A 23,524-nucleotide genomic window follows, 5' to 3' on the forward strand; every position below is an offset into this window, starting at 1 on the left:
CAAATCAGATCCAGCCACTCTACCTTCCAGCTACCATCTGCCGGCCCTGCCACCGTCCCAGACACACTTCCTTTCCACCCGGCCCAGCTCGTAATGAGCGCATGTTGGTTGCAGAGACTGGAGAGGGAATGGGGAAAGGGCTCCCTCAAATAGGGCGGCGAGGGAGGCTTCAGAGCGGGAGGGGCCTCTGTCTTGAAAAGGGCAGGTGGGCAAAGGGTCTGCAGCTCTAGCCCGAGGAGGGTCTGCAGATGGTGAAGGGCAGGGGGCAGGTGTGGAGGCGGAGGCGGCCACAGCTGTGTGGTTGGAGGGGAGAGTTCCACTGCGCACTTGAGGCTTGGTTGGTAGTTTATAACTCGATTTGCTTTGTGACGAGAGCCCCAGACTGCAAGCTGTTGAAGGTGGGGAATCGGTGTTCTGAGAAATAGAAATGACAATGGCCTGCTGTATTCTTAATTAAGAGAGGATGCTTTACCTCCATTGCACAGTATAATCAGTCCTTTAAGAGGGGAGATGGCTTGGGTTTCCTCACTTCCGGACTACTGCTTTCTTACATTTGCCCACCCTTTTAAACTATCCGACCGGACCGTGGCCCCTCTGAGCTTTACGTAAGGCCACTTCTGTTGTCCAGTTAATCAGTTCTTATCCTGAGCTTGGTTGTCCACCAGACCTTGAATCCAGACATGCATGGATTTGCTTAAATTGCTACCCATTGGCTGACAGGGATTGATAATCACTTTTATTCATCTGTGAACTAATAATGGGATGGTTTGGACCACATAGACGATGCTGTATGCTTGCCTCAGTTTCTGTCTTCATAGTTATCAAGCAGAATTTAAAATATAATTGTGTATGATGCTTGTAAAGTACTGTTCACTGTGTTTTGCAGTCAGTTTGTACTGGTGAGGGACCTCAGGCAGAATGATGGCAATGAATTTGCCTTGCAAATGCTGGGTCTGCTTTTCTGGTGCTGTCAAAAAGGTATTTGGCCTATAGTGGGTGCTAAGTGTTTGATGAATGGACAGACAGCCTGTCCTGAAAATCGTAAGGGTTTTTCTGAGGAAGGCGGGGCTGACCAATGAATTCCAGGGCATCTAAGAAACCCAAGACCGGTGTAATGGACCCAGGGCCCAGCTAGAGGCAAGACTCCGTAGACATTATTTAGGTCCACATTTTCAGTTGTATTAATTATGGCTGGGGACTACACTTTTACCCTTTCAAATTTAAAGTTTTTAAAGAACCAGGACTGTTAAATAGTTACAACTATTTACATTTTCCAAGGCTTTGTTATAAGACTTATGGCTTTTGCAGGCTTCTTTTGTTGCTTTGGCACTTGGGCAAGTGTTTTGGCTCTCTAGATTCAATTTATATTACCCAATGACCAGAAATATTTTGGAAGATAGTCTTTCTGCACTTGGTTGAAATTTCATAAGAATACTTTTTTTCACTTGGAATAAAAAACTTCTTAAGAATAACTTTAAGAGGAACAACTGTAATAATCTGAACAATAAAGATTCAATTAAAAAAAAGAATAACTTCATGTCTGAAGAACATAAATATTATTTCTTAGTAGGCTGTCACTTGTCATTGGAAAGTTGACACTTAAAGTCCTTACTCCTTAAAGTCAAAAAACCTAAAATCTGATCCTGGGTCAAATTCCTTGTCTGATTTATACTTCAGTGGGAATAGAGAACCCTTATTTTGGCAGAGCCAACAAAATAAATACATACGTACACATACATGCTAAAATAATCTTCAGTAAAGACTTTAGGTGTTTTGTCAAAGGTCTAATTTAGTAGGGAACACAGTCGAAAGCACTTGACTTGATGACCATAGAGCCCAGGACAGCTTAGAAACAAAGTAATGTTTTTAAAAAATTTTTTAAATTAACCATTTTTTTTTTTTGGTTGTTAATCCTCATGTGAGGATATTTTTCCATTGATTTTTTGAGGGTGGAAGGGAGGAGGAGAGTCAGAGAGAGAAACATTGATGTGAGACATAATTAGTTGCCTCCCACACGAGCCCTGGCCAGGGCTGGGGATTGAGCCTGCAACCGAGGTACGTGCCCTTGACTGGAATCGAACCCATGTCCCTTCAGTCTGCAGGCCAACGCTCTAGCCACTGAGCCAAACCGGCTGGGGCCTAACTCATGTTTTAACTGAATAAAACCTCCACATGATTTCTTGTGGGAATTAAAGTTTAAAGAGGTTGCTGGTTTGATTCCAAGTCAGGGCACATGCCTGGATTTCAGGCTCGATCCCCAGTAAGGGGTGTGCAGGAGGCAACTAATCAATATTTCTCTTTCATTGATATTTCTTTCTCCCTCTCCCTCTAGAAAAATCAAAACATATTTTAAAAAAGAGAACTGGCTTTCACATTTATTAGGTTGAGAGAGGAAACTGCTGACCAGAATAAAGGCTAGGTTTTGGGTTGCCCTGTTATAATTGTCAATTAAGCAAGGAACAGCTTCACTGTTTAAAAAACTTGATGTGGTTGAGGGAGATCTTAACTATGGCATTTTGTCGTGACTGGACTGTGCTCAGGTTGCACTGAGACCACCACCTCTGATGAGTTTTCTGAAATAGTTTTTGTGGGAGGGAAGGGAGGGGTCTGTGGTTTTGGTATCAACCAGCATCTCAGGATAGTTGGGGTGGGTGGTCTTCAGGTACCGGTGAAAGTTACTTTGTCTTATTCACTACAGAATTAGAATCCAGGTTACTGAAGCAATGTCACTGGAATGTTTTGCATATTAATGGAGCCTGGCCATTTTACATTTCTACTAGAGGCCTGGTACAAAAATTCTTGCACAGGTGGGGTCCCTCAGTCTGCCGGGACCAGAGGGAGGGACCGTGGGAGGTTGGCTGGCTGCAGGAGGTTGGCTATGGGAGCGCACTGGACACCAGGGGGGAGCTCCTGCGTTGAGCATCTGCCCCCTGGTGTTCAGTGCGCATCACAGCAACCGGTCGACCGGTCATCAGTCACATAGAGATCTATCTATCATCTATCTACACACACACACACACACACACACTAGTGGCCTGGTGCATGAAATTCGTGCACGGTGGTGGTGGGGGGGGTGTTCCCCCTCAGCCCAGCCTGAACCCTCTCCAGTAGGACATCCCTCTCGCAATCTGGGACCACTGGCTCCTAACCGCTCACCTGCCTGCCTAATCGCCCCTAACTGCCTCTGCCTGCCGGCCTGATTTTGCCCCCAACTGCCCTCCCCTGCCGGCCTGATCACCCCTAACTGCCTCTGCCTCGGCCCCCACCACCATGGCTTTGTCTGGAAGGAAGTCGGACATCCAGAAGATGGCCGATTGACCTGGTCTAATTAGAATATTACCCTTTTATTAGTATAGATTGATTATATAGGACAGGATTGCTTAAATGGGGAGCGCCTTTTTCAGCAGGAGGAGATGCTCTTGGCAGACAAAAATACATAATCCCTATATCTGGACTGATAGCCAGCCCTATGCACTATACTGCCAAAGTGGTCATTAAAAAAATTGAACTGCTTTCTTACATCTTACACCAAACAGCTGTTGCCCTTAAAACCCCTCCTCAGCTCCCACCTTAGGTTCTACCTTCGCAGTTCACCCAGATTAGGTTCTGACTGGTTGGTTTCTATGCCAGTCAGCGTCAAAAGCATATCCTCCTAGGCAGCCATTGGCTCCTCACAGTTCACCCAGATTTGGTTCTGATTGGTCAGTTTCTATGCCAGTCAGTGTCTCCAGGCCCAGAGAAAAAGAGAGAGGCAAGGGCTGATCAACAGCTGCCACGGAGGCTAAGGATCAGACCCTGCCTCTCTCTCCAAGCCTTATCCGCAGCCCCCTCGGCAGTCAATGCTGGGTCACCTCGCCCGCAGTGGTGGCAGTCAGTGTTTGGTTGCCAGAGCAACCAAGCATTGACTGCAGGACTGACTTCTGGTCGGTCGAGCCTTCAGTCGTTTTGGACATTACAGACCCTGGGTTTTTATATATTAGGATTATACCAGGCTTAGGGATAAACTTGACTATGATGAATTACTTCAATTTGCCTTTTAGCCATTAGGATACTCTTCTTTTTTTTTTGGCCTTTGAAATAACTTAGCACCAAGAAGTTACCCAGCAGACAGAGAGCAGACAAGGGTACATCTGGATAAGGTGGACAAGAGCAGCACTCTAGAGTCTGTGAATTCTTGGATGTAAATCTGTATCAAGCACATTCCTATCTGTACCTTAATGCTTTCCAATGTTCCGGCAATTATGTCCCCCTCAGACTGAGGTCCTGCATAGTATGGGGACGAGAAGTGGTCCGTGTAACTACAGTGGCCTTCGTTTGATAATTCTGGCCCAGGAGGCCTGCCAAGTATTTTAGGAGCTAACACTTTATCCTTGAACTTGTCAAGTCTAATCCACATTAGAGGAGATGTCACAACAGTCACAAACTGGGCTTTCTGAAATCATTATTTCTCTGCTGGTTGCCATTCTATCACCTGGAAACTAGTAAAGAGATAGAGTGGCTTCACTTTTATAGTTGTGGACAACAGCATGTATGTGTAAATATACACTTTTCCCTCACGCACATATGTAACCTCAGTCGCTTCAGCACTGGCACACCAGACTGGAAACATGTTTTAGTCACACTTTTTGTTTTTAACCTTGAGACAATATATACCGTGTTCAAAAAGTTATGAAAAAAATGTACATTCTTTACTGCAGATTGAATGGTATTATGTATGTATGTGTATGTGTGTGTATCAACCAAACCAATCATACTCTTAGAAGAAATTGAGTCAGACTTAGTGCAATGAGAAAGTAATTTCACAAAGTTGAGGGGTCCTGGCTTTTAAGAATGCAGGTTTCAAACCTCTTCATGTGTTGAGAGACGTTCCTGTAGAAACACTAGACTTGATTTCTGAAACCAGGTCAGTAGAAACCATTGAAGTTTATTGGCGGTCACAATGCTTACACTGTATGCAGCAAACACCCTTACAAGTCTATCCGCAACCTGATCACGCAAGAAAGGATTCACCAAACAGTCGCCAGAGGAGAAGGAAGAAAAAATTAATAGCTTTGTTTTGGGGGTAGAGGAGAGAAATAAAAATAACACCTAATTGATGAGTGTCCCATGGGCAAGAGCTGAACTAGAGATGTGTACAACTAGCAGCAACAATTGTGGAAAAGTACAAGGCAAATAGCTTTCTCCATTCATTTCCTCTGTAGGTTAAATTTTTTTAAATATTCAAAACATTTATTATGGTTTTCATTTTATAAAAATGTATATTTTTAAGGGGATGGGAGAATGTTAAATACTTCATGCTAGGCAGACCTTGTTATTAAGAACCCCTCCACTTAGTAACTCCCTCCAGTTCATACATTCACGAGTGCAGGGTATACATATAAATATCCACACGCACACACCCACACACACTGCCTCAAGGGCTGGGGAAGACCGAAAGTTGTTGGCCACAAGCAGTTGGGTCTCTGGTGGACTCATCCAAATCGCTCCATAGGAGAGCAACCGGCTCAATCCCTTTTCTCTGGTCTCCGCCTTTACAGAGACCAGGAACCCTAATCATAGACTTATATCTGACTTTTAGAAGCAAGAGGCATCTGTCCGAGGATGAGGGTAAGCAAAGTGGGAAACAGGATGAAGCTCAGAACACCAAACACTTTTAGCTGGAGTGGCAGCACTGCAAGAGACCGGGGACCTAGGGCAGCATCTGGGGTTGCGGGGGAGGGGTGGTGCTCCGCATGGCTTAGAGTTCCTAATAACAAGGGTGATACAGTAACAAGAAGTGATAATTGGGGGGGCAAGGAAAGGGCAATAAGAAAAAATATACATTTGGAATTTTTACCTTTTTTGCCTCTCTACACTGTGTCACTAAATATATCTCTGCATGTCCACACATCCTCTCAGTAAAGCTCCAGGCCACCAGAATACACATTTCCTCACTCGCATACACAACCCTCACATCAGCATTGGTGCACTAGACTCTGTAAAAATTTTTCAGTCACACTTTTTTTTTAAACTTGAGTCAATATAAACCTTGTTCAAAATGTTATGAAAAAATGTACATGTTTTTACAAGGCAGGTTGTGGCAGGACACTGGGGGTTCTTCGCCTTTGGGTGGCCCCAGGAGGGGGCTGGAGTCTCACATATTTGTGTCTCTATCTCCTCCCACCACCCTTCCCACCCCTTCCCCCAAGAACCAGCAGCGCCCTGCCCCCTAGTGAGTGCACTCACATCCTATTCCCTGGGGAAACAGCGAGTTGACCTTTGCCATTTTTCCCACACCCTTGGAGGAGGGAGCCGGGATCAGCCAGGCCCTCTCCTTTGTAATTGTTTGCCCCTTGGGGCCAGACCAAAAGGACGCTGCTCTGTGTAGGTAGAGTCCAAGGAAGTGTCAGCTCATCATATCATTGCTGTTCACGCCGTAAGTGGAATTCTTCATCGAGTCGTTCACTTCTCGACGGAATGCTGACAGGTTCTGGGTGAACCTAAGAGAGGATGCATGTCGGTGGGGGAGTAAGGTAAAAGGGAAAGGTCTTTGCCTAAAGGTTTCTAGCAGACAAGTGGCTACTGAGAGGCAGAGCGATGAACTGATGGGTGGTGTTTCTAAGGTCAGTAAATATCAGACTTAAGACTCAGGGAAGGTGGGCTAGTTTGTGCCCCTTCTAATTGCAACTTCAGGGCAGGCCTCAGATCTGCTCATTACAAGGGGCTGAGGGCCACCCTGGGTTCACGGCAGCCCAAAGGAACCTCCCTGACAGAGGCAGGAAGGATGAGGATGAGGATGAAGCTATTTCATTTCTTAATGCCTAAGAGACCTATGGCTATGCTGTCCAATATGATAGTCACTAGCCACATGTGCCTGCTCAACACTTGCATCATGCCCAGGGCAACTGAGGACCTGATTCAAATGAAACGAAATGGAAATGCTATATTTTAAGTTAGTTAAAGTAAAATAAACTTTAAAATTTAATTTAGAAAAATCTCCATTCAGTTATTGGGAGAATTTCTACATGCATTTGGAACAACTTCAGTATGGGGAATCTATTTTGTCATCTGTAAATTTTATGAAATCTAAATCTAAATCATATTTCTGATGAAAATTTAGCATCTGAATTGAGATGCCCTGGTAAGTATAAAATACACAGGATCTTGAACTTAGTACAATAAAAAGAATGTTAAAATTCTATTTTTAAATACTAATTACACCTTGACAACATTTTTGATACAATGGGTTAACTAAAGTATATTAAAATAAACTTTGTGTTTTTCTTTCATTTTAATGTGGCTACTAGAAAATTTAAAACTACTTATGTGGGTCCAGCCAGTGTAGCTCAGTTGGTTTAGTGTTGACTCCATGCACTGAGAGGTCACCGGTTCAATTCCCCGTTAGGGCACATGCCCGGGTTGTGGGCTCTCTTGTGGGCTCAATCCCAATAGGGGGATTGCAGGAGGCAGCCGATCCATACTTCTCTCTGATTGATGTTGCTCTCTCCCCGTTCCTTCCTCTCTCTCTCAAATCAATACAAAGATACAACCCCCTCTCCCCCAAACAAAAAAAACCCTCAAAAACTACGCATGTGCCTTGCTTTTCTATTGGACAGCACTGCTTAAATGGCCTGTAAAGACAAGGGATTTGAAACAGTCGTTGAGGATATCTTGGCAGGGCCCTCCACACTCAACTCACCTGTCTCTGTTTTTCGTTAGAAGGTTTCGCTCTATGCCTTCCATCAGGTTTTCGAAACACAGATGCATAGCCTGCTGCTTCTCTGGGGGCTGGCTGTTCACGATGCTGCTCCTCAGGTCAGAAAAATACTGGGGGCAGGAGTGGGACAGGGCAGGGCGAGGAGAGAAGATGGAAGAGCAGATCAGCCCTCCATCATCTGCAGGGTCGAAGGATGGAATAGCTACTAAAATTGGATACCTTTTTTTTTTTTTTTTTTTAAATTTCAAGCACGCACTTGGAGGATAATATATCTTTATCCCACTTAATCACCTGTGCCTTAATGGGACTCTTGACTTATGCTTGTTCATGGAAGAGCTGGTACTCTGATCTCCAAGTATGTTCTCCCCTTGTAACACTTGCTCATTCTTTACTTTTGTCTGACCTGCCACACGTGCTGACTTCGACTAGGTAGGTGATCATGTGTTGTTCAAAGCACGAGTTTCTCATTGTGGCATGTTTCTGAGCTGCTCACAGTGTCCTGAAAAATGTGCACCTACCCCTGTCCCTGGTGCTGGGCGTCAGGGAGATGGCTCGCTTACCTTTTCATTAAGCAGTATCAAGCCAAGTAGGGGTCGGGACATAGACCACTGGTTCCTACAGTCTTCAAAGATGATGATGTTCAGCACCGTTGACAACATCTGGAAATGGAGAATCTGAGGCAGTGACCTAGTGGTTGCTACCCAAACTAATTAGATTCCAAACAGAGGAGTTTATTAGGGTGGAAGCCTTTTCTGTCTAGGGTAAACCAGACAAGTATTTTATGTAGCTTCATTTTAATCTTCTATTACAAGGTAAGTTTTTCTTCTAAGACATTTCCTTTCCTGTTCTTTAAAGTGGTTTGCTAATTCATTTTAAAATGAACCTTCCCAGTTCACCCTGATTTGTGGAAAATGGGATCAGTCAAGAAAATGATTATGGTGCAAAATCACTTTGCACGCTAGCTCCTTGCACTTATCTCAGAGGAGAGAACTTTATAACATTTTTGGAGATGTGATGGAATGTGCACTATTTTACTGCCTCCTTAGAGAATAATGTAGACAGAGACGAGGTATGGGAGAACAAGCTGTACAGGTGCATACTGCTAACTCATGCTCCATGCACAGCCACAGGGGAGGCAAGGCACTGTCATGGGACAGGCCCAAAGCACAGGGCTGTTGGCAGCAGTAGTCTGGTGAGCTATCAGACTCATTATCTTGCTTGGCCTCCTGTCTTGAAGAGAGGTTCTTCCCCTGTGGGACACCCCGCGCTGCCTGCGAACCCTCGTGTCCTTACCTGCTGGATCATCTCTGGATGCTGCTGCATGATGTGCAGAAAGCGGTCACTCTCCTGGTTCAGGGGTGCTGTCCTCTTCTTGGTGCTACGCGACAGCTGCTTGAAGAGGTACGTCACAATGTGGTCCAGGCAGGAGCAGCAGCCTGTGCATACCATGGTGTCTAGAAGGAAGAGGGGCCAGGGTAGAATAGAGCAGGGATACTGAGCTGCTGATGGGACTTGGGCAAGCACAACTGCCTTTAGCTGAGACCCCAGGGGTACCCAGTCAGACCGGGAACTGTGACCAGTTCAGCCAAGACCATGGATTGGGATGCTTTTTGTTAACCTCTCACCCTTAACATAGGTCAAATTCTAAGTTTGAAAGTGAGTGTGTGATAATACTATAAATAAATATTATTGAAATTATTGGCTCAATGTAGTACGGATGCATGTTTTCTGCTTCATAAAAAATAAATGGTTCACACGTAGCAAGTACTTCTATTGTGTTAAGGACTCTATAGATAGTCTCTCTAATCTGTTCTCTTGAGAACTCCAGGAGATAGGCATTCTACTTGACAAATGAGTAAACACAAGTTTGGGGATCACATTGCTAGTGATTAGAAGCCAAGAAGCTGGAGCTGTGAGCCCATACTCGGAGTGACCTGGGGGATGGCGTTAAACCCAGCTTAGCGCAGCCTATCAGCATCTGCAGTTTGCTAGTGGGCTTCAGACTCTGCTGTGCGTTTCACAAAGATGACACTGCAGCACAGCCTCTGGACCAAGTGCTGGCCTGGCTAGGATCAACCCTTACAAGAGCAAACCATTCTGTTTCTGTCTATGCAGAGGCCACTCCATTTTTAAGAAGCGATAAAGCAGCCTTCCAAAGCAGGGTGTGCTACCCTGGCTGGACTGCCCTAGTTATGGCTGTGTGTCTGGCTGACAACCCAAAGTCATTCTATGCACTTGCAATGTATCATGATTACTTTGCAGTTGATTTAACCTTCCATTTATTTGTGATCCCCAAGTGTGCCCCCGCCTGTCTCTCTCTGCAGCTTCATTCCTTTTCATTCTCTTCTGCACGGTGTACAGACATCTGGACTTCTGGTTCTTTCTTGCCTCTACGTGCAGTACTTGTGGTCCCTGCTGCTAGGAAGCCTCCCCCACTAACCTGGTAACACCTGTTTAGCTTTGAGGTTTACGCTTTGATACCAGTTCTTTCGTCAGCTTTCCTTGACCCCACTCCTGAACCCAGGAGTTCAGGGGTGCTTCCTGAGAGCTCCCATCGCGCTTCTACTTCCCACTACTGTCCTGGGCAAGGGAATAGGTGGTTGTCTGTTTATGTGTCTGTTTAATCCTCAGATAAAAAGCTCCTAATGGACAGGGACCAAGTGTTATTAATCACTGTATCTGCAGTGCCTAGCAGGTGCCTGGTCCTTAGGAGGGGATCAGTAAGTATTTGCTGGATGAGAATGTACCCAGGAGTCATGTGCTCTGTTGATGGGCCAACTCCTGAAACAGTAATCCTTTGGATACTGGGGCAGGATTCTCTCTTTCTGTTAAGTGGTAAAAACAAGACGACTACTCCAGGTGCTTACCAAGTGCAGTAAGTCCTTCAGATATGGAAGAGAGAATGTACATGATGACGTGAGGTTCCAGGCTTGCAATAAAGTTCATGTGGTCCTGCGTCAGGACTTCCAGTAGTGAGTAGTAAGACTGGCTGAGCTTGGGGTAATCCTGTGGGAGAAGAGGAAAACAAAAATCAGTCTAGGCGCTGTGCACAACTCACGGGGAGCAAGATCTTAAATAAAAGGGCCCAGTCCCTTCAGATGGGAAAACGAAAGTTAGAGCTGGCTGAGAGTTCTGCAGAGAATGGTTCAATCATAGTCTGAGGCCAAGAGAAGACTGCCACGAGGGATTGGGCCTGCCTAGGAAGCTTAAGGCTTACCAGGAGATCACTGTGGGGAATGGAGAGGAGCAGCTTGATGAAGGTCTGGAGAGCATTGTCCAGAGCATCGTCTCCATAGAGACGAAAGACTCCAAAGTTGACATAACTCCCGCTGAGAGCAGCCTTCAGCATGGAGAAGCAGATGGAGATGCCCTTGAGCTTCAGTGCATAGACCTGGTCCTTTGGGACTTCTCCTAGTGTCAGGATGCGATTGCCTGAGTAGACATGTGATATATACTTATTTAACCACGTCACAACTGTAGTTTATATATCAACTCAATCCTCCTGCTCCAAAGGCCCCGGTGCCAGCTGGCACTGTGACACCAACACTGAGCGACACAGCCGTGTGGCACTGCTGTCCTGGGTACGGCCAGAGCTGCCCGAGACCCACATGCAGCAGCCGGGATGGAGCTGGAAGTCATGTCGGGCTGGGCTCCTCTAAAGCACGTACCATACATTGTGATCATCTTGCTAGTTTCTCTGAAGAGTAAGATGCCATTGGGGGAAGAGACATCAAACTGGAGCCGCTGGGATCTGAGCAGAGAACACAGAAGGAGACAGTCAGAGGTATGCTGTCGAAGGCTGGGTACCCCAGGCTCTCATCTGAGGACCTGGGGTGATTCTTTTCGCACTGAGATATGTAGATTCCCTATCCTTATGTGAAGTAACCAAGTTGCTAGTGATACAGCTTTTATCTTGAAGACCAACATGTTAGATTCAAGTTCTGTTGCTCAAATTGAAAACATTTAAAGGAAACAAAAAATGAGGCAGTAGATAAAATTACTCTTAAAATTGTTTTGTTTGATGAAAGCAGAGCTTCTACCACCATCACTTCTTGGTTTTAGTACCTTATTTCTTTCCTAGCATTTCCACGGTCTGCAATGACTGTCCATACTTGTTTTATTGTGTGTCTCCCCCCAGAATGTCTAACTCACAGCCTTTAGACATTAACCTACATTTATCTTTACAGCTTTGGAGGAACTAAGGGAGGGCACACGCATCGTTACACTTTTTAAGGAGAGAAATGCAAAGGGACTGGGACTGCTCTTACATAAATCAGGTAGGAAGGCAAACATTTAAAAAAACCCCGAGCTTTGAGTTCCTGACTGACTGTTCCCTAGACCAGAGCAACTCTTCATTGGTTTGCTCTACCTTTTAATGAGTTTCACTGACACTAGTTGTAAGGTCTCACCCCCCAGGAGTCCTTCTTAATCCTTCTTCCCTCCCGTCCCACACTGATCCCATCAAGATCTCGCTCTACAATATGCCCTGAATCCTTCCACTTCTATGGCCCTCTACTGCCCGGACAGTTCATTCTTCATGTGGTAGTCAGAATGGAACCTTTAAGTAATGTAAACGAGATCACTTTAATTCCTTGCTTACAATACTTCAGCAGCTTCCCACTGTAATGAGAATACATGCCCATTCTTCACTACTGCGGGACCAGGTCCTGTTAGATCAGCTTCTGCCCCTTGCTTGACTGTCTACCAGGGCTTCCCCATTCACATGCTCGCTCCAGTGGCATTTTTCTGTCCAAGACCTGGCAAGCTCCCCCTTCTCAAGACTTCTGCAGTTATTTTCTGTTTAGAATGCTCTTGCCCCTCTCTCTGCAGGGCACCCAGAATTTTTCTTGTCATTTAGAACCCAACTTAAATATCACCTTCTCTGACCCCCTCTCCTTCAATTCCTTTGTTTTAGTACCTTATTTTTTCCCTAGCCCTTTCCACTGTTTGAAATGACTGTCCATCTCCCCCCAGAATGTAATACCTAAGGTTTGGCTGGCACAATAGCTTAGGAAATTGCCTGGCAAAGAGTAGATGCTCTCAAATATATAGTTTATAAGTGAATAACTCTTAACTATAAGCCCCGTGGGAGGCAAAATCCTCTTTGAATATTACAGACTCCCTCACCAAGGAAGTTTTATTTTTTAAAAATATATTTTATTGATTTTTTACAGAGAGGGAGGGAGAGGGATAGAGAGTTAGAAACATCGACGAGAGAGAAACATCGACCAGCTGCCTCCTGCACATCTCCTACTGGGGATGTGCCTGCAACCAAGGTATATGCCCTTGACCGGAATCAAACCTGGGACCCTTCAGTCCGCAGGCCGATGCTCTATCCACTGAGCCAAACCAGTTTGGCATCAAGGAAGTTTTAAAAATTATTCTCTCAGGAGTGCTGCGAGAGGCAGATACACAGATCTGAAATTCTAGTTGAGTCAAAGTGCTGGATTTTTCTTTTTCTCCATCCCTAAGTCATTGGGCAAATCTAACAATCTTGTATTTGGGAATTTGTTCTCACTTTCTTTTAAAGTAAATCTTTACTGATCCAGCTATAATCTACCTAACAAATACCTTTCGTAAGAAAGTGTGTTCTGCATGGCTCAGTGGCTGAGTGCCGACCTATGAACCAGGAGGTAAGGATTTGATTCCTGGTCAGGGCACATGCCAGGGTTTCGGGCTCAATTCCCAGTAGGGGGCCTATAGGAGGTAGCTGATCAATGATTCTCTCTCATTGTTGATATTTCTATCTCTCTCTCTCCCCCTCTCTGAAATCAATAAAAATATATACTTTTTTTTTTTTTTAAAAAAAGAAAGGATGTTCTAATGTGCACTATATCATTCTTAACCGTCTCCATGAAACTTGACGGGCACGGCATCATTTCCAAATGTTAACTTGTATGTGTGGGCAGGGAAATGAGAATCTTGGTTGCCAAATTCACTTCTCATAAGAATGTGTACAGTGAGACTCTTTAAAGAGACTTATTTCCTGCAAGCAGCCATGGCTTTGTGTGGTTGGGACACCCTTCTTCTAAACAAACAAAAACATATACCCGTAAACTTCTAGAAGTTTTCAAATCCTGATAGCAGTGAACCATATCATCTTCCACAATCTGCCAAAAACACTAGAAAAAGCAAATTCTCTTAGGACTCTCCCAGATAAAAGGCAGTTGTGCCCTTTAAAAATCTTCTTCCTCCTTACCTGTTATGAACTAATTCAGCCATCAGCTTCAGCACAGGTGTGGTGCAGGCTGGATCATGGTACCACAGCTCAATTGCCCGCTGAAGGATTGGCATGTAGGATGGGTATCTGTAAGTGAAAAGCTAAGGAAGAATTCTGAATTCAGAGAGGTACAGAATTTGAAATGATTTCTCAGCTCTGGCCAAGCATACACTGTCAGATTAAAGTTCTCTAACTTCCTGTCTCTTGCTTTGCTAATCTTCATCATTCTAACCAGAAGGTGCTAAAGTGATTGTGTGTCCTTTAACTTGTAATAGGCATCTAATAATACATTGAAGTTTACATAATGCCTTTCTTCTGAAGAGCACAATGCATTTCATGTTGTTATTTATTCTCTTAGCACTTGTGGTATGATAGGGAATCAGCTGTTTCTGTTACATAACTTTGGAGAAACAGAGGCACTCAACTGGAAATGATTTGTTCAAATTATCAAGTCAGCAAGATTAGGCTTTATCATCCCTAGTAAAGCTGTCCTTTTTTAGTAGATTGAAATGTCTCTCTTTCCTGAGTGTGGCAAAATTCATGCACAAAAATCCCACAGTGGGACAGTTCCACGGCCACTTATATCTGGGGCTCTGAGAAAAGCTGGGGAGCCACCTCATTCATTTCCCGCCCTCAGTGACCAGAGCAGACAGCGTTATGTCATTAAACCACGCTGGAAAGGCAGCTGGTAAGACAGCTATGGCAGGTCTTCTGGGTAACTCTTCACCTTCTTTGCCTCCTCACTCCTCCCCCGCCTCCTTCCCCATAACCCCATCACTCATTCAAACTTCAGTTAAGGCCAGCTGTGACACGAGTTAGGATACATCCATTCAAACAGCATCATGAAACTGGTCTTGGCATTGAAGGCAAAAGCTATTCCTCTCAGGTCTCTTACCAGGCCAACTAGAGTTCGCTGTAGAAGAAGGCAAAAATATGTTAAAAGCAATGAAAAAGCAAACCTATAACCACCTGATGGGGACTTCACATAGCTAATCAAATTCTTCCTCCCATTTTTCAAAAATTACTCCTTCCCAGATATCTTACCTTTTGTGACAGCATGGATGAACCTGGAGATTATGCTAAGTGAAGTAAGCCAGTCAGAGAAAGACATATGATTTCACTCATACATGGAATCTAATGAACAAAAATAAACTGACATGCCCTAACTGGTTTGGCTCAGTGGATAGAGCGCCGGCCTGCAGACTGAAGGGTCCCAGGTTCGATTCTGGTTAAGGGCATGTACCTTGGTTGGGGGCACATCCCCAGTAGGAGGTGTGCAGGAGGCAGCTGATCGATGTTTCTCTCTCATCGATGTTTCTCTCTATCCCTCTCCCTTCCTCTCTGTAAAAAATCAATAAAATGTATCTTAAAAAAAAAAATAAACTGACAAACAACACAGAAACAGTGGCATGGATACATGGAACAGAGTGACAGCTGTCAAAAGGGGAGGGTGATGGGGGACTGGATGAAAGAAGGTGAATGGATTAGCCAAAAGACATATACACATAAGGAAAGAGAGATGGAGGCTAGGTGGAGGTCAAAGGGGGGTGGGAAATGGGGATGGAAAGCAACTTTGCTTGGGGTGGTGGGGGCACAATGTAGTGTGCAGATGATGCTTTACTGAGTTGTACACTTGAGACCTGTATGGTTTTGCAATCCAACGTCATCCCAGTAAATTCAAACAAACAAACAAACAAACAAACAAACAAACGAACATTTCTTCCCAAATATTCGGAATCAATCTCTTCCATACTAGAATGGCATCCTTTCCCTGGGAAAGTTAGGTTTAGAACCTTGTTATATTATGAAAAAGGGATGGTCCCAGTCTCATCACAGCAAAATAAAGGCTGATGAAGTTTTAAGATATTAATGTGATCAATCATGTAAACACTGAAAAAGGAAAAACAGGCGGTAGAAGAGTCACATATCCTGAAGGTCTGGTACCACACCTAGTGACACAACAATGCCAGCAGTGCCTCTGCCCCTCAAATGCAGACCCTGCCAGGGGAAGACAAAGGAGGCGACACGGTTCCTGGAAATAAGACTCAGGTGTCAGATCTTGGAGCCAAAAAGCACTACGCTGTGCTTTCTGCAGAAAGAGACCGAGGCCTAGAGGTCAAATAACTTGCCTGCAGCCACGCTGCCATGTGGCAAGAGGGCCAGGATTAGGACTCATGGCACCAAGACACCAAATCCAATGCTGCCTTTCTCGATGGAGCCTTTACTGAACAGCAGTAAGACTGCTCTTACAAGCTAATCGTCACCAGCAGGCTCAAGGAGGTAGCACATTTGTGTATCCTGTCTCATTTGTTAAATATGACTGTCCTTCTGCTGACAGCCTGCTTTAAGCAAGCAGTTCTATTCCTAAACTGATACTGTGAGCTCAATGTTCAAGTCTAAGACACGGACAATCTAAAAGACTTGTTACATTAGGCGTAACAACACTTGTAGTTCAAGGCCAGATGGTTCTTTCATGAACTTTATTTGCGTTGTACAGAACTAGTGTGATGGGGAAAGGGCTGATGTTCCCCGATGTCCCTCAGTTATATTTGGTGCTAGCAGGTTGTCACTGTACATTACTGCTATGTCCAACACTAACTTAGCTTTAAAATTTTATTTTATTTTTTTTAATTGATTTCAGAGAGGAAGGGAGAAGGAGAGTCAGAAACATCAATGATGAGAGAGAATCATTGATCAGCAGCCTCCTGCACACCCCCTACTGGGGACCGAGCCTGCAACCCAGGCATGTGCCCTTGACCGGAATTGAACCCAGGATCCTTCAGTCTGCAGTTCGATGCTCTAGCCACTGAGCCAAACCGGCTGGGCTAACTTAGCTTTGAATGGTACCCATCTCAGGTCCTAAAACACTGACGTCGAGAGATGGATCAAGTGGTGCTGCTCTCTGACGTCCCTGCTGACTTGGAGATAGAAAATAAAGAGGCTTTCTAAAGATAAAAAGGAGAATTTTAGAATGTCAGGTAAAACCTGGCATTTTGGGGGGCAATACCCCTGGCCATTTGGTAGCTCTAGAATTCAGCCTCAATGTCATTATGGACACTACAAAACGTCCTACACATATTAATAGCACAGTGTCTTCTGGTTTTGGTACAGAGAGCTGTAAGTAAGGAAAGCTGATGTGCATGAAGTAAAAACACGAGGGAAACAAAAATCTAAACATGACAATTTTGCCTTGGCTGGTGTGGTTCGGTTGGTTGGAGCATTGCCCCATACACCAAAAGGTTTTGGGTTCAATCCCCGGTTGGGGTGTACTTCTCTCTCACATCGACGTTTCTCTCTCTCTCCCCTCCTTTCCTCTCTCTAAAAGTCAATGAACATATCCTCGGGTGAGGATTAAAAAAGAATACATTAAAAATAAATAAAAATGATAATTTTGAGAGCCAGGAATCAATAACTAAGGGTAACTTTAAAATTCCATATATATGGAAATTCATAAACCCTTCTAAATGACTCATGTACCAAAGAAATCTTAATGGAAATTAGAAAATACAAGAAACTTAACGATAATAAAAATGTTACATTTCGAAACTTGTGGATTCTGCAGACCTGTTTCACAATAGTATGAACATACTTAATACCACTGAAATTAATATGGTACACTTAAATATGGTTACACTGTAAATTTCATGTTATTATTATTTTTTTAAACAGTTAATCAACTTCTGGCCCAGCTGGCATGGCTCAGTAGTTGAGCATCGACCTATGAACCAGGAGGCCATGGTTCGATTCCTGGTCCGGGCAAATGCCTGGGTTGTGGGCTTGATTCCCAGTGTGGGATGTGCAGGAGACAGCCAATCAATGACTCTCTCTTATCACTGATATTTCTATCTCTCTCCCTCTCCCTTCCTCTCTGAAATCAATAAAAATATATTAAAAAGCCTCCCAAAAACTTTTGGAGTAATATATCTAGAGGGGCACTTATAGTCTTAAATGGTTACATTATGAAAGAAGGGCTGAAAAGTTAAGAAGTTAGAATAGCATCACCCCAACAAAAATATACGAAAATAAAGATTAAAAGTAGAAATGAATGAAATACAAAACATGGGTAAAATAGAGCTAAAATAAAGAAAAAAAAATACAAGGACTAATGAAACTAAGCTCTGTAGGACTGATAGAAAAAAAGAAGAAGTACTAATTAGTATTAAAAATGAAAAAGAGACATAAACTAAAGATACAACAAAAATTAACAAGGCAATGCAAAAACATAAAATAACTTCATGCTCATACATTGAAAAATTTAAGATAAAAAAACCCTAACTGCTGCTTAAGAACATGCTGTAATGTAAATATAGAGTTGATAAATCCATACTGGCTCTTCTATTTCAGGACCCCAGGAGTTGAGGAGGTTAAATAAAAAGCTAACTCTGTGGAAAATTTATGGGTCAGCACTATTTTCTGTATTGCTAAGCCAGTGGTCGGCAAACTCATTAGTCAACAGAGCCAAATATCCAACAGTACAATGATTGAAATTTCTTCTGAGAGCCAAATTTTTTAAACTTAAACTATATAGGTAAGTAAATTGTTATTAACTTAATTAGGGTACTCCTAAGCTGGCCTTTGCTAAAAACGTCCTCAATCTGATTGAGGTACATTCGCTGAGGTCGACCCCTTCCAACTTCCATCCACACTCGTCTTATATACTTGTTTCGTCTATCTCCTTTCTGAAAACCGACTTCTGCGCATGGGCCATGAAGTTTCAATCGCACTGTACGTGCGTGCCCGCATGTGGTATTTTGTGGAAGAGCCACACTCAAGGGGCCAAAGAGCCGCATGTGGCTCGCGAGCTGCGGTTTGCCGACCACCGTGCTAAGCTAATTGAGTCTCTATCAGGGACTCCCTCAACCAGAAGCTGACCAGTCAGTGGGTGAAGGACTCACCTTTGCCTCTTGCTCATTGAAACTATTGGTGCTGAACATCTGGGCCACCGCCTCAAACGCTGCTGTGAGTGGCAGCATGAATTGCTCATACTGATCCTCATCCTCTCCTGTAAGGGAAACCAGCAGGATGTGACCCCAACATACACAACTCAAAGCTGGGTATGCATAGAGAATGAAAGACGAGCAGGTCCAAGAGAAATCAAGGGGCCCGTATTACCCTAATTAGTAGTAATTTCAGAATAAAATATACACACACACACAATTTTTAAGCTAGAAAATGGCTGAAATCATCTTGTCCAAATAGGTTCAATTTTTTTCCATACTGAGTTACAATATCAGAGATTCATATGTATGTGTATAAGGCACTCTGATATTTATGTTTTTCCTTAAGTGAGAACTATAGGCAGCTGAGAGAGAACTGAGTCTGGTGTGTGAGAACTAGACGAGACTCAAGCTTGAAACAGGTGTGTGTAGAGGCTTTATTCAGTTTTCTTTTTTTAGTAACCTTTCACAAACCTAAAAAAAATCTTTAATGTCATTGTAGTAGGATTAAATTTAAATAGCTCAAAATTATGATGATGCCATTCTGCTTTAGTTATTAGTTGATCCCAAACTGCTAATATCACAGCTAGAGCTAGAAAGGTGTGTAAGCCCTCCGGGTTCATATGTGCTAATGAATTGGGAAATAAAAGGTTTTGCTGCACCCCTATGTGGGGTGGATGGGGTTATATGACCAGCAAGATGCACTTAGGAATCTCAATTCCCAATTCCTTATTTTACAGACGAGAAACATGGACAGTACTTTAAAACCACTGCACATCAGCTGAAAATTTCAGACGCATACTGCTATTCTTTCAGGTACAGAGGCCCTGATAGTGTGATGTACTCTCAGACTATTATTTCAGATAGTTTTGTTTCTGTTGAAACACAGAAAAGACTGCCCCCACACCTAGTTTTCTATCCTCAAGTAAAAATCTAGAGAACAATGTCAGATTACTTTCATCAGTGTCTAAGATTTACTGCAGTACCTAAATCCACCATGAGGAGACGCCCAAGTGCTGTGTAGAAGGTAGTCCGACACCGCATGTCTGTCAGGTTGGACTGATTGTTAATGCCCAAAAATGAAAAGTGCTCGCTCTATTGAAAAAGAAAAAACGAGTTAAAATGATAAAAACATGGGTTAGAGGCAGAATGCAAGCCAGTAATTTTAGATCTACGGATCCCTTTCAAGCTAATGGCTACATCATCATTCCTTAAGGATATGACGGGTATTAAGAATTTATTTTTTAATTTGTTATTGTTACCTACAACTAATTTATCTTGGTATGAATACAGCTGGCGATTTCACCATAACTCAGACCATCTGGAGCACAAAGAGCAGCTGTGACGACAGTTAAGTGTAAGCTGGCAGTGTGCTGGGGGTCGGAAACAGTCTGGCTGGAGAGGAGCAGGAAAAGAGCTAAGACCACTCACCGTGTGATTGTTCAGCATGAACTGTACTGCACTCAGCTTCACTAGTTTCCTTACACTACTGTATGTGCAGGCAAAAGAAGAAGGTCAAGGAAAGTGTGAGGCAAACCAAGAATCTTTAATGCAGAACGAAACTACTTTATCCTAAGTACAGTTCCATATCCAGATATTATTTTTCTTAACCACTTGAGTATAACACTGTCAAAAGGGGAAAAAATGTGTACTCTTCTAAGCAGTGTTTGAGCAATGAGAATACCCATACCAAACTCCTAACAGTAAGAAAATAGATAAAACCCAGCAGTTTCCCCCAAGAACCATGAACATCCTAGAGCAGCTTTTCTCCAGGAAGCTTAAGAGATAATTAAGCCCTCAGGCCCTGCCTAAGGGGTCCATTGTGGGTAGTGAATTACCTTTCTCTCCTATGCGTTTAGGAGGGTACTAACTATATGTAATCTTTGGGAGAATTGAGAAAAGTCACTCAATATTTTTAAGGTTTACTTTTCTTGCAGACTCCAGCTTGTGAGAGGCTGTCTTAGAGCGGTTCCAACTTTGCAGCAGACCTAGACCAAGTGGAGAGGAAGCAGAGCCACTGCTTTTACTGCGAAGCTTGTAATCAGGTTGCTTCTAGAGATAGCCAGGGATAAATCTGTAGTAAACTATCAGCTTGTGGGTTGCCTCATTTCTGGGGCCTGGAATTATTCCTGGATTCTGTGTGGGCACTGCTTTTGGCTCCTAGAATGGAAGACACTTAAATACCCATAAAGCTAAATTAAAGTGGAAACAGCAGGCAGCCATGATTTCCAAGAGGGCGCACACCACAATTCCTGTGGTGCACAGACGGTGGCTTAGAAAAGGATATCCAATGGAGAGGTCATTGAGAAGCTGTAGTGTCTTGGAGGTGATTGGTTCACAGCGGCCCCAGTACTTGAGGTTGGTGATGCTGGAGGACAAAAAGAAAAAAACAACACAGGAGACACTTTTGATTTGCCTGTTTTCCTTGAGGGTTGGGATTAGAAAATCATCCATCACGAATCACCACACATCTGCATCACCAATTCACAGACATCACAACCACAAAAAATGGGTATAAAATCTCCGTACTTACATTTGGTTGACTAGAAAAATTATCCTTCAGATAATCTTCACTACTTGGTTCCAAAGCTACACTGGCCCATACCCAGGCCCTTGGAATTCTGGGGCACTCCAGGGCTGATTTCTGCAGCAAGGGTAAGAGATTTCTGCGGCAGTGATAACATGCAGACGTATGCAATTCTGCACCTGCACCATCCACTGTCAGCTGCAGAATTCTAGTAGCCCTTGCTTCTGGATTCTTGGCTGGCAGAGTCCTGTAGACCCCCTTTGCCTTTTTCATCTTAAATTATCAACCAGCTCATGGATATGAGTGTTTAGGATTGGGATGGTTGGAAGGAGGCAAAATGTCACTTTGCACACAGCCCTGGGTAATTTGGCTCCAATGTGTGCTTTGAAAAATTAAGCTCCTAAAAAGGGGAAAATGCAAACAAAGGGCACAACTTAAAAAAACAACAACAACCAAAGGGCCAATTAGGAGCTTTCTTCCTTCCAACTCTGAAGACAAGTCAAACAATAGCACTAGATTTTGGAGATTTGAAACTCTCAAAGGGTGTGATGCTTGAGAGGAATAAGACTGTTTTAAAGTGGGGCTCTCCTCCCAGGGGGCCGCCTAGTGAAAATCAGCACCAGAAGGCGAGTGCCCACTCTGGGCACCCCTGGCAGCAGGGTGATGGAGTGAGAGGCTGAGCACCAATCACTGGGGAGGGAGGGCCATTTTGCTAATGCCACGACAGGGTTTGACCTGTGATTCCAGAGGCTTTGGATGAGATGCCACATGAACAAAATTAAATCCTTGCCTGTACAAGCCTGGAATGCTCTGGGGCCGGGCCATATCTCTAAGCACAGCTTGTCACACACTCAAAATGCACAGTTTTCTGACGCAAACCATCAATGCTGGAATACCAAGGCACTGGCAGCACAATGCCAAGATCACATTTTACAGTTGCAATAGGATTGCAAGGGACTCTTGCTGATGGCAAGCCAAAACACTTACATTTTTCCTATGAAGACGCTTAGGACCATGGTCTCATCATTCAAGCCCAGAACTTCTGAGAGGCGGCGGTACAGCTGGTGTTGTGTTGAGAAGAGAAAGTAACCAGAAAACATGGATTAGAAAAATCACATCCCAGTACTGTTATGTCATTCAGGGGGTAAGATGTGGGAAGAAGAATGGACAACAATGTTGAAAAAGCCTTTATTGACGTGAAAAGCTAGGCTCTAAGTATTACTAAATACTGGGTAAGTGTTGGGCTCTCTTATAGTCCCTTCAAACGCTGAATTTACAAAAAGACTGTGAAACCTTCTGCTGTTCTAAACATCAATTCATGAACAGAGACTGAGAACTGACAATTCTGGGAACACCAAAAGATATTTGTTAAGTATATGGAGCACTAGAGAAATGGGCCCATTCTTTGATGAGTCTCCCAAAATTCTATAAACTAAGAGGAGACAGTTGGACTATCCTGATACGTAAAACCTGGAGACTGTGGGACTGTTAGCAGCTGTTTCCTTGAACAGCAATTCCACAAACAGAAGGGAGAACCAATGGAGCCAACAGAGAGTCTGTTACCTTAGAGGATTTTTGCACCTGGTCCCCAATGTAGATCTTACGAAACTGTTCAAAAAAGCTCAGCATGGCCAGCTCTAGCTTCTCGTTGCCTGCCTGAGCCAAGCGAGAATCTGTTAGGTTCATCAGCTGGAGCACCCTAGAAGAAGAAGAGCAATGGTTCTCTCAACAGCAGGATATCTCAGTCACTCTAGAAAGAGCCGTACAAGTCTCCTCTCCTCCCCATACTATCTGAAAGGCAATCTCCGCAGGCTCTAAGTGCTGGGGAGGGACTAAGAAGTCTGCCCCACAGGAACCACAGCCAAGGAATAAATATGAATGACTAGTGAGATGTTTAAAAGTTCCAGTCCGCTGAGACTGTAGATTAAGGCAGAACTTGTAATCAGCTTAACGATGGTGGGGGGGTGGGGGGGGAAGCCTATCTTGTACTACAGTAATAGTTTTCCTTGAAACTTCTGTGAGACCTTGAGTAAAGCAATTTATTTTGAGTCTCTGTTCCTCATTTATAAAAATGAGGGAGACTGGACGAAACCAATGGTTCTCAATCATTTTTCTCACAGAGCCAAGAAAAAAATGAAGACACA

General features: G+C 43.8%; 1 protein-coding gene across 1 annotated transcript in view; it reads right to left on the reverse strand.

Annotated features, from left to right (window-relative positions):
* Positions 1-4,904: 4,904 nt before the first annotated feature.
* Positions 4,905-23,524, reverse strand: part of XPO7 (exportin 7) — a 37,571-nt gene continuing 18,951 nt past the window's right edge. The window contains exons 13-27 of the mRNA XM_023744279.1: positions 22,944-23,079; positions 22,368-22,441; positions 21,141-21,221; positions 20,285-20,348; positions 19,840-19,948; positions 18,812-18,918; positions 14,741-14,829; positions 13,896-14,003; positions 11,365-11,447; positions 10,914-11,128; positions 10,564-10,702; positions 8,990-9,150; positions 8,257-8,355; positions 7,679-7,806; positions 4,905-6,479 (exon numbers count right to left, since the gene is read on the reverse strand). Of these exons, the coding sequence (XP_023600047.1) occupies positions 6,386-6,479; positions 7,679-7,806; positions 8,257-8,355; positions 8,990-9,150; positions 10,564-10,702; positions 10,914-11,128; positions 11,365-11,447; positions 13,896-14,003; positions 14,741-14,829; positions 18,812-18,918; positions 19,840-19,948; positions 20,285-20,348; positions 21,141-21,221; positions 22,368-22,441; positions 22,944-23,079 (1,687 nt within the window). The 3' untranslated portion in view covers positions 4,905-6,385. The remainder of the gene's footprint in view (positions 6,480-7,678; positions 7,807-8,256; positions 8,356-8,989; positions 9,151-10,563; positions 10,703-10,913; positions 11,129-11,364; positions 11,448-13,895; positions 14,004-14,740; positions 14,830-18,811; positions 18,919-19,839; positions 19,949-20,284; positions 20,349-21,140; positions 21,222-22,367; positions 22,442-22,943; positions 23,080-23,524) is intronic.

Source organism: Myotis lucifugus, unplaced genomic scaffold, assembly GCF_000147115.1.
Source record: "Myotis lucifugus unplaced genomic scaffold, Myoluc2.0 scaffold_445, whole genome shotgun sequence".
Classification (NCBI taxonomy): Eukaryota; Metazoa; Chordata; class Mammalia; order Chiroptera; family Vespertilionidae; genus Myotis; species Myotis lucifugus.